Genomic DNA, 11943 nt, shown 5'->3' on the forward strand with positions numbered 1-11943 from the left:
TGGAGACGGAGGCTCTGTTGCCCAGGCTGGAGTGCAGTGGCACAATCTCAGCTCACTGCAAACTCCGCCTCTTGGGTTCACGCCATTCTCCTGCCTCAGCCTACCAAGTAGCTGGGACTATAGGCGCCCGCCACCACGCCTGGCTAATTTTTTTTGTATTTTTAGTAGACAGGGTTTCACCACGTTAGCCAGGATGGTCTCGATCTCCTGACCTTGTGATCCGTCCGCCTCAGCCTCGCAAAGTGCTGGGATTACAGGCATGAGCCACCATGCCCAGTCTTTTTTTTTTTTTTTCTTTGAGACGGAGTTGTGCTCTTGTTGCCCAGGCTGAGTACAATGGCGCGATCTCAGCTCACCGCAATCTCCGCCTCCTGAGTTCAAGTGATTCTCTTGCCTCAGCCTCCCAAGTAGCTGGGATTACAGGCATGTGCCACCACACCTGGCTAATTTTGTTTTGTTGTTGTTGTTGTTGTTGTTTTTAGTACAGGCAGGGTTTCTCCATGTTGGTCAGGCTGGTCTCAAACTCCCAACCTCAGGTGACCTGCCCACCTCGGCCTCCCAAAGTGCTGGGATTACAAGCATGGGCCACCATGCCTGGCTAATTTTATTCTTGATGAATAAACTATTTACACACATTATTTATTCAAATTGCAATGAAGGTGGAAAAATCACTAATAATCAAATTAGAAATTGGTCACACTTGGCCGGGCGTGGTGGCTCACGCCTATAATCCCAGCACTTTGGGAGGCCAAGGCAGGCAGATCACGAGGTCAGGAGATCACAGTGAAACCCCGCCTCTACTAAAAATACAAAAAATTAGCTGGGCGTGGTGGCAGGCGCTAGCAGTTCCAGCTACTAGGGAGGCTGAGGCAGGAGAATGGCATGAACTTGGGAGGCGGAACTTGCAGTGAACTGAGATCACGCCACTGCACTCCAGCCTCCTGGGCGACAGATCGAGACTCCGTCTCCAAAAAAAAAAAAAAGAAAGAAAGAAAAGAAGTTAGTCACACTTATTTTCTGTTGCCCTCAAGACTAATCATTTCTCACAAAGGAAGAACAAAGCAATTAATTTCAGATGGGTGTAATTAAACCTGTCTGAATGCTGATTTGTTTCCCCAGTACCCAGTGAACAAGCTCCTTTCCCATCAGAAGTGTGATTAACTACACAGGTGGTCCCTAATGGTCACTCAAACCCTGGCAATTGAGGATGCAACAGCATGATCAAATTCCTGGCTGTCACAACTGAGCACCACCAATGAGAGACACAATCTTCATTCTTGTGCCACTGCAGGTTCCTCCTTGAGGTGGTGATTCAAAACTTTCTGTTACCAACTGATCCCAATGTCTCAGAACTATTTTAAAGAGGAACCGTGGTAAAATGAAGTAAATACAGCTATATGTAGACTGTTATATGACAAGAGGTCAACCACAGAATACTGTGGAGTATATGACTCCACTTATTTTAAAAAGAAAAAGACAGAACACATAAACATATACATGATTCTAAATGCAGATAAAACACCTGGAAGCAGTTACAAGAAGTTGTTAACATAAGCAATATGGTTCAATGGAGCGGACGGGTGAGAAGATTATAGGGAGGACTTTTACTTTCCACTTTTTACATGGTCTGATTTTTTTCCTCCCCAGCAAGCAGTACAGGAATATGATCTGAATTTTTACATTAAACGTGAGTTTCATCATTATGGGAAAAAAAGCCCAAGGACTTATTAATGGTTTTTTATGCTCACACTTCTACCTCTAACTGCTTTACACACTGGCGAGTTCAAGGAAATACTAATAAAGCTATTTCTTAGACTAGATCTCAGTTTAACTTTAGATTGATTGTGGAAGGGACTGGAAAGACCCACCAACCTGGCAAAACAGAATGGGAGAGAGGCTGTCCAACTCATCAACCAGCACAAGGTTTTTAAGTGGTCTTGGCTGAAAAAAGAATGTGTCTCCTTCTTCCAGAGGCATGGCTGATGAAAACTCAGGTTCTTCATCATCATCTCCAAGATGTGCAATTTGATATAAGTAACTGGGAAGAAGCAGAGAAGAGAAACTTTCGGTAACGAGTTCTCTGCCTGACGACAGTGTCTGACATCAATATAAAGCACAAGCTATTTGATTATATTAAGATACTACTGTTATTATTTTTAGGTGTTAACATTAAGTAAGATAGCTAAGATTTGTTTCAAAACAATTCAGGGAGAAGATCTGGGAAGTGCAGTGAGTGTTTTATTTATAGCACAAGCAACAAAGAAAACACAGATAAACTGGACTTCATCAAAATTTAAAACTTTCATGCATCAAAGGAAGAAAGTAAGATGACAACCCACCAAATGAGAGAAAATATTTGCAAATCATATTTCTGACAAGGGTCTAGTACCCAGAACACATAGAGAACTCAAATACAAGAAGACAACTCTTAAAAAATGGGCAGCGGGATTTGAATAGACATTTCTCCAACAAAGATACACAAATGGCCAATAAACACAAAAAGATGCTCAACATCAGCTGGGCGCAGTGGCTTACGCCTGTAATCCCAGCACTTTGGGAGGCCGAGGCGGGCGGATCACGAGGTCAGGAGATCGAGACCATCCTGGCGAACACGGTGAAACCCCCTCTCTACTAAAAAATACAAAAAATTAGCCGGGCGAGGTGGCGAGCGCCTGTAGTCCCAGCTTCTCGGGAGGCTGAGGCAGGAGAATGGCGTGAACCCGGGAGGCGACGGAGCTTGCAGTGACTGGAGATTGCACCACTGCACTCCAACCTGGAAGACAGAGCAAGACTCCGTCTCAAAAAAAAAAAAAAAAAAACAGATGCTCAACATCACTCATCACCGGGGAAAGGCAAAGCTACCACTTCATACCACCACTGCATACCTAGCAGGATGGCTATAATCACAAATGTGGAAAACAAGTTGGCAAGGATGTGGAGAAACTGGAGCCCTCATATACTGCTGTTGGGAATGTAAAACGGATGTAGCTGCTTTGAGAAAGTTTGGTGGTTTCTCAAAAAGTTAAACACGGAATTACCATGACCCAGTAATTCCACTCCTACATATACACCCAAAAAAATTAAAAATGGGGACTCAAATAGGTATTAGCACAGCAACATCTACCACAGCATTACTCCCAATAGTGAAAGGTGGACACAATCCAAGTGTACATCAGCAGTAGAATGGATAAACAAAATACAGTATGTACATACAATGAGTAATTCTGCCATAAAAAGGAATGAAGTTCTGACACAGGCTACCAAAACATGAATCTCCTTCCTTTTTTTTTTTTTGAACATGAATCTTCTAAATATTATGCCAAGTAAAATGAGCTAGATACAAAGGGACAAATATCAGCCAGGCACTGTGGCTCAAGTCTGTAATCCCAGCACACTGGGAGACTGAGGCAGGTGGATTGCTTAAGTCCAGAAGTTTGAGACTCTACAAGAAATACAAATATTAGCCAGGCATGTGCCTTGCTAATTAATAGTCCCAGCTACTTGGGAGGCTGAGATGGAAGGATCACCTTGAGCCTGGGAGGTCGAGGATGCAGCAAGCCGAGACTGTGCCCCTGCACTCCAGCATCCCAGAAAACAGAGTAAGACTCTGTCTCAAAAAAAAAAAAAAAAAAAAAAAAAAAAAAAGGCCCAAAACCCTGAAAGGTAGGTGTGGTGGTTTAAGTTTACAATCCCAGCACTTTGGGAGGCCAAGGGGAGAGGATCGCTTGGGTCCAGGAGTTCGAGACCAGCCTGGAAGACATAGTGACACCCTATCTTGATTTAAAAATGAAAGAAAAAAGTCACTGAGGAGTAAAAGGCATTTTATTTAAGATTGACAGAATAGCTAGAAACAAGGCAGAAATGGCACAAAATCCTAGACAGTATTTTAATTATGAAGAAACTGAGCACTAGATTAGTAAAGTGGTATGACTACACTTTAGCAGATACTGGCAAGACCATGTCACCTTATCTTGTGTAAGTAACTTGTAGTCTTAGACAGTGGTCTTAAATTTGAGGCTAGAATTCAGATTTCTTCCATTTGGCAAGCCACTTATGATTATGATACAGGGATAGGGGAAATTATTTATTCAAGGTTGTCTTGTCTGCTGGATGAGATGATGCTACAAAAGGCTGAGTTTTACAGGAAAGGCAATGAAATAAAAAAACTAGTGAACTAGTTCAGATTAGCATTACGAAAAGGGGTACAGAGGTAAAAACAGAATTTAGCACATGACTGAAAGCGGTGGACAATAAAAAAAAATTGAGATTTCACACTTTAGTTGCTATAACTAGTCTATTAGACACTAACAGAAATAGTGAGGATGGGGAGGGCTGCTGATATGGGTGGGCAGCTAAGTGCTGGTAAGCTTCAACCCTAGATAGGTACCTGTCAAGTGCTTATGGAACATCTCTTTAATAGTAAGTATTTCATTTTTTTTATTTAATTTTTCTTTTTTGAGACGGAGTCTTGCTCAACGCCCAGGCTGGAGTGCAATGACGCGATCTCGGCTCACTACAACCTCCAACTCCCAAGTTCAAGCAATTCTCCTTCCTCGGCCTCCCAAGTAGCTGGCATTATAGGCGCCCGCCACCATGCCCAGCTAATTTTTGTATTTTTAGTAGAGACAGGGTTTCACCATGTTGTCCAGCTGGTCTCGAACTCCAACCTCAGGTGATCTGCCCACCTTGGATTCCCAAAGTGCTGGGATTACAGTCGTGAGCCACTAAGCCCAGCAGTACTTAAGTATTTCAATAAGTATTTATTTGATGAAATGGCCGGGCACGGTGGCTCACACCTATAATCCACCCACTTTGGGAGGTCGAGGCGGGCGGATCACCTGAGGTTGGGAGTTTGAGACCAGCCTGAGCAACATAGAGAAACCCTGTCTCTACCAAAAATATAAAATGACCTGGGCGTGGTGGTGCATGCCTGTAATCCCAGCAACTCAGGAGGCTGAGGCAGGAGAAGCGCTTGAACCTGGGAGGCGGAGGTTGCAGTGAGCCAAGATCACGCCGGTGCACACCAGCCACAACAAGGGCGAAACTCCATTTCAAAAAAAAAATTATTTGATGAAATGTTCAGCCAAAAACTCAGAAGAGACATCAAATCTAAAGATAGTTCTGGAGATACCCACAGAGGCACTGACTCAAGCCACTAAAATAAAGGAAGGTAAGACAAAGAAAGACTCTAAAGGGAGAAAACAAACTTTTCTTTTGAAAGAACTAACACATTCTTGTGAAAAGCTCCCTAAGCCTCAAAGTCACACCTTCCTACTATCAACCCTTTTTTTTTTTTTTTTTGAGATACAGTTTCATTCTTGTTACCCCGGCTGGAGTACAGTGGCGTGATCTCAGCTCACTGAAACCTCCACCTCCCGGATTCAAGTGATTCTACTGCCTCAGCCTCCCGAGTAGCTGGGATTACAGGTGCCAGCAACCACACCCAGCTAATTTTTGTATTTTAGGTGGAAATGGGGTTTCACCATGTTGACCAGGCTGGTCTCGAACTCCTGACCTCAGGTGATTCACCTGCCTCGGCCTCCCAAAGAACTAGGATTACGGGCGTGAGTCACTGCACCCAGACTCTGCTGCCAACTTTTATCGCAACCAGGGTGAACTAGGGTAACAGAAGGATTACTCACTGGTTTCCAAATTCTGATGCTACAAAAAGGAATCCTGTTTTAAGCACACACATGGCAGCAGCAACTGGTACAGTATCAAAATACTTGAGCCGGATCTCAGTAACCTGGCGAGAAAAGAAACATTCTGGTGTACAAACAAGTGAAGTGAGCCCCATATTATAAGACAGCACAGGCTGAGTAGCAAATAAAATACTGTATTTCATATCTGACCAGGGGACAGCAAACTTCAGCTCAGGGGCCAGTCATGTCAATTATTACTGGCTGTGGCTATCTTCATATGTAACGGCAGAGTTGAGTAGTTGAGACGGAGACTACGTAGCTCACAAAAGCTGCAAGTATTTACTATGTGGCCTTTACAAAAACATGTTTGCCAATTCCTGATCCAAACAGCTCCCTAAGAAATTGCCCAACTATTCACAGAGCTCGTCCATAAGATAAAACTAGTAACAGATCACGTTTATTACCAGTTTTCAGTAGAAACAGAGACCTTTATCTTCTTCACACCAATTATTACCACCTAAAAATAATCACTACAAGTGGTATTACCACTCTTATGTTGTATGTAAGATTACCAGACAAAAAAATCTAATAACCAGAGAGAAAAATCTATACTCATATACCGGTTCCAAAGGCAACTACTTTCTAATTCCCATTATTTTAACTCGTAAACTATTACCTGTCTTGCCTATCTCATCTCATTGAGTAGCTGTACTGGTCCTTCCATGATCTACTTACCATATCTTCATCTGTCTCCAAAGTGATCTTAAAGATATCTCCCTGCTCAGTTTGAGCCAAAAAGAAGAACATCGATTTGGTCTTATGGGTTGCAGAGCAAACAAAAATCATTCCTCTTTCAGGGTCATCCAGGTCATTCTAGCAAAGTCAAAAACACAAACACAATCGACGTCTTAGAAACGGGTACTTCTTAGTTCTGGAATTCAGCACTTTACCAATAGGGATTACACATGACATTAAAGGCCTAAAGGCACAAGCTTTGATCCAGAGTGTCCTGCCAGCCAGAACACTGGAACTCCACAGCTCAAAATTCTCCTGCTACAAATATCTAATAAACTCTGGGTAACCAAAAGAGTCCCAATTTCACTACAGCCTGATCAGATCCATAAGGCAAAAATTATCTCCAGAGAAAAATGTCTGAGAAGAGACATGAAATTTAAAGAGTCATCATTTCAGGCTGTGAATGAAGCACTGCTCCATCCAAACTACCGTGTTCTACATCAAATGCCCGATTCCTAAAAGGCACCTTCTTAGATATGATTTTGAATTTTTTTTCTTTTCAAGACAATGTCTCACTATGTTGCCCAGACTGGTCTCTAACTCCTGGGCTCAAGGGATCCTCCCGCCTCAGCCTCTCAAGTAGCTGGGGATCAGAGGAACACCACTGAGCCTGGCTTGCGTTTTTTAACGTTTTCAACAGTTTCTATTTCTCTCACTGAGTAAGTTCGGCAAGAATTTTAGACTTTGTTATTGCAAAGCCAAGTACGGTGCCTGGCATAGTTAGGTCTCAACGTCTAATTAACTTAGTGACTTCCCGTCCCTTAACAAGAAGAATTTAACTTGCCAAATTTCTTCTAAGGTTTTCTAATATTGATGGAATCTTACATACTACGTATTAGATTAAATTAAATCCTAAAGTTCAACTCCAGGACAGATAAATATTTAACAGCAAATAAATAATCCAGGGGTGAGGGGAGAGATGGCAATAACTGATTCAAAGGATCCACACCAAAATCACTGGGTGAAAAGACGCTGGGGAAGAGGGATATTCACTAATCTCAGGAAGAAGGATATTTACTAGTCTCAGGATGAGGGACATTCACTAGTCTCAAAGATCACCATCAAATTTCATTATCAGTTACCAAAAAAGAAAAGACACCATTACAATGAAGACAATGGGCAGGCACCACCTTAACAAAGTGACCAAGTTAATGTCTCAATCAGATAAACCAACATTATGGACACACAATGTGTGACATAGTGGAGAATATATATCACCTATACATCACCCCCTCTGCACTTATTATATCAAAAACATTAAACTCAATATAATCATGAGGAAACGGACTATGGGACAGACTATAAGAATTAGCTGGCCAGGCACGGTGGCTCAGGCCTGTAATACCAACACTTGGGAGGCCGAGACAGGCAGATCAAAAGGTCACGAGTTCGAGACCAACCTGGCCAATATGGTGAAACCCCACCTCTACTAAAAATACAAAAATTAGCTGGGCATGGTAGCAGGTGCCTGTAGTACCAGCTACTTGGGAGGCTGAGATGGATCACTTGAGCCTGGGAGGTTGAGGATGCAGTGAGCCAAGATTGCGCCACTGAACTCGAGCCTGGGCAACAGAGCAAAACTCCACCTCAAAAAAAAAAAAAAAAGAAAATTAGCTCAGACTGGCAGGGCGCCTCATGCCTGTAATCCCAGCATTTTGGGAGGCCAAGGCAGGCAGACGACTTGAGGTCAGGAGTTTGGGACCAGACTGGCCAACATGGCAAACTCCGTCTCTATAAATACAAAAAGGGGACCAGGTGCGGTGGCTCACACCTGTAACCCCAACACTTTGGGAGGCTGAGGCGGGCGGATCATGAGGTCAGGAGATCGAGACCACGGTGAAACCCCGTCTTTACTAAAAATACAAAAAGTAGCCGGGCGCGTGGCAGATGCCTGTAGTCCCAACTACTCGGGAGGCTGAGGCAGGAGAATGGAGTGAATCCAGGAGGCAGAGCTTGCAGTGAGCCGAGATTGAGCCACTATTCTCCAGCCTAGGTGACAGAGCGAGAGACTCAGTCTCAAAAATAAATAAATAAGGCGGGGCATGGTGGCTCACGCCTGTAATCCCAGCACTTTGGGAGGCCGAGGTGGGCGGATCATGAGGTCAGGAGATCGAGACCATCCTGGCTAACATGGTGAAACGCCATCTCTACTAAAAATACCAAACAAAAATTAGCCAGGCGTGGTGGTGGGCACCTGTAGTCCCAGCTACTCGGGAGGCTGAGGCAGGAGAATCGCGTGAACCCAGGAGGTGGAGACTGCAATAAGCAGAGATAAAAAATAATAATAAAATAAAGAAATAAATAAAAATTTAAAAATACAAATACAAAAAATAAAAATACAAAAAAGATTAGCCGGGTGTGGCAGTGAACGCCTGTAATCCTGGCTACTTGGGAGGCTGAGGTGGGAAAACCACTTGAGGTTGCAGTGAGCCAAAATCACAATACTGCACTCCAGTATGGGAAACAGGGAAACAGAGCGAGACTCCATCTCAAAAAAAAAAAAAAAAAAAAGGTGAGAGGGAAATATCCCAAACTAAGGGAGACTAAAGGCCAATTACAAAGGAACTTTTTGGGATGACAGAAATATGAATATGAACTAAACATAAGGTAACGGTACTACACAACATGTTACAATTTCTTGGGTATAATATTGGCAATCTGGTTATATAGGAAAATGTCCTTGTTCTCGGGAGTCATCTCAGAAGATTATTGGAGTGAGGCATCATAATGCCTGTAACTTCTTTTCAAATTGCTTAGCCTAGAAAAGCATACGGACATATCATGAAAAAGAAAAAACAAATGTAGCAAAATATTAATAACTGATTAATCTAAATGATAGGCATGCGGGAATTCATTGTTCTATTGTTTTTAAACTTTCTGTATTTTGGAATTTTCAAAATAAAAATGTTGGAAAAAAACAAGCAAAACAGAATAAAAGGCAACCTATCTCTAACAAATATGCCTGGTTTCTCCAAACTAGAAACGTTCAGGAATTTCAAATTAATAACTGTCCATAGGTTCCTCTGAAATAGATATTAGATTAGTTTTAATTCCCTTTCTAAACGAATTTGTTTGGCTTTTACTAAAATATTTTAGCAGCTTTATTAAAAACAACATTTATGTCCCTGTCCCGCGGTCACTGAATTTTTTTTTTTACTTCACAAAAAAACTAACTTGGTAACAAACTAAGAGACTACACTGTAATCACAAAAATTAAAACACAAATATCTCTCTTCTCATATCAAAGATCTTACCCGCCTCCTGGGAATTGGACAGCGGATATCTGGCTGGTCACCAAAGTTCTTGTAAGTAATATAGTTTTCAGAGCAGATCAGTACTCCACTTGGGCCATCTGACCCTCCTGGAACTGTGAGAGAAAATAAAACTTAGCAGGGACTTTGATACAGACATGAATTTCTTCAGCTTTCAATTCCTCCTCTCTTTCAGCACAACTTCATGATGGTAATGTGCCTAATGCTAAGAAACATTTCAAGTGTTTATCCTCCCTTATGCTCATGGTAGATAAGGATGAAGCATAGTTTGTGTTTACATAGAAGGTCTGATCAGCCTGGATAACGTATCCGAATGTTCACCTCCAACCCAAATGCAGTTCTCATCTTCAGATATATAATACATCAAATCACCTATTGGACATGGACCTTCCACCGGTATTTTTAAAATACAGTGTGTTCAAGCCAGGCATGGTGGCTCATGCCTGTAATCCTAGCACTTTGGGAGACCAAGGAGGATCACTTGAGGTCAGGAGTTCGAGACTAGCCTGGCCAACATGGTGAAACCCCATCTCTACTAAAAATACAAAAATTAGCCAGGTGTGGGAGCGCATGCCTGCAATCCCAGCTACTCAGGAAGCTGAGGCAGGAGAATCACTTGAACCCAGGAGGTAGAGATTGTAGTGAGCTGAGATGGCACCACTGCATTCCAGCCTAGACGACAGAGTACGACTTCATCTCAAAAAAATAAATAAATAAAATAAAATAAAATAAGCAAAATAAAATAATAGGTCAGTCGCGGTGGCTCACACTTGTAATCCCACCACTCTCGGAGGCCGAGGCAGGAAGATCACCTGAGGTCAGGAGTTCGAGACCAGCCTGGCCAACATGGTGAAATCCCATCTCCACTAAAAATACAAAAATTAGCCAGGCATTGTGGTGGGCACCTGTAATCCCAGCTACTTGGGAGGCTGAGGCAGGAGAATTGCTTAAACTCAGGAGGCTGAGGTTGTAGTGAGCCAAGATCATGCCACTGCGCTCTAGCCTGGGTGACAGTGCGAGATTCCGTCTCAAAAAAATAAAAATAAAATAACAGTGTGTTCATAAACAAACTCAGGTTCCTTCCCAACCCTGCTGCACCTCCTAGATTCTCCACCTTAGAGAATACTACCATCAACTAACAGACCAAACCAGATACCTGAGTATAATCCTTCAATTCTCTCTCCTCCCACAGCCCTATTGATTCTACCTCCTTAGCAGCTACCAGTTTCTCTTAGTTTAATGTCCTGATCAGTCTCCTGCCTTCAGTCTTAATATCCTCCATTTCATTAGCCAAAGTATAAGCAATTAATCTAAGGTTGTCAATCTATCAGATTATTTCCCTACTTAGAATCCTTCAGTAGCTTTCACCCCACCCCTACTCCTATCCCAGTCCCTTAATTAAATCATAATGAGCTTTTAATTATTTGAATGAACCACGTTATTTCTTGTATTTATGCTTTTGTAAATGCTGTTCCCTTTGCTTACAACTGAAACTTCCTCTCCCACTCCAACTGCACCTAGCTAACTCCTAACTAGCCCTCAGGTTTCAGCTTAGAGAGTCCAGTAAGCTTTCTGTAACACATTCCTTTCCTTTCCCTGTTTAGGGAACTTCTCTGTGCTATCATGGCATTTGGCACAGTTTCTGGTAATTGGTTATTTATCTGTATTCACCACTAGACTCAATCTTGCATAAAGGCGGCACCACATCTAATTTTTCACCACTGAAGTCCCAAGATCTAGCAGATGGACTTAGCACATACTGATTGCAAAGGCTCAATAAAAATGTGTTGAAAGAATGAAAAAGCCCTTGTGAATGAAAGGTATGGTAATATGTTACAAGTAACGAGATGTGTAATTCACTTTCCGTAAGTCATCTGCTTAACGTATTAACAATCTCTAAGATTAATACTCAAAGTGCTGTCCTTTATTTTTATTCTCCAATATCTTCCCCAAACAAATCTTATTTTAGACATCAATTCAAGTGCAAATGATTCAAAATAGAACAGATCAGTTTTCCGCAAGCCTGCTGAAATGCAGACGACCACAAATGTAGCTGCACTCCTTTAATCTTTTAATATAATGAAATAGTAATGTGGATTTCCCAATGGTGAACTGATTTCCAACTACGAACTGATTTCCAACTGTGAAAGTATTTTCCATCTTTTTAGCTCCTCCAAAAACGTTACTTAGCTATGTGCATTTAAAACACTGAATCTGATTTGCTGCAATGTTAG

General features: G+C 42.2%; 1 protein-coding gene across 1 annotated transcript in view; it reads right to left on the bottom strand.

Moving 5' to 3' along the window:
- The window catches only part of SF3B3 (splicing factor 3b, subunit 3, 130kDa), a 59794-nt gene that overhangs the window by 29139 nt on the left and 18712 nt on the right, over positions 1 to 11943 (bottom strand). The window contains exons 6-9 of the mRNA XM_011976822.1: positions 9692 to 9822; positions 6378 to 6515; positions 5643 to 5746; positions 1873 to 2038 (exon numbers count right to left, since the gene is read on the bottom strand). Of these exons, the coding sequence (XP_011832212.1) occupies positions 1873 to 2038; positions 5643 to 5746; positions 6378 to 6515; positions 9692 to 9822 (539 nt within the window). The remainder of the gene's footprint in view (positions 1 to 1872; positions 2039 to 5642; positions 5747 to 6377; positions 6516 to 9691; positions 9823 to 11943) is intronic.

This window comes from Mandrillus leucophaeus, unplaced genomic scaffold, assembly GCF_000951045.1.
Source record: "Mandrillus leucophaeus isolate KB7577 unplaced genomic scaffold, Mleu.le_1.0 Scaffold17, whole genome shotgun sequence".
NCBI classification, from domain to species: Eukaryota; Metazoa; Chordata; class Mammalia; order Primates; family Cercopithecidae; genus Mandrillus; species Mandrillus leucophaeus.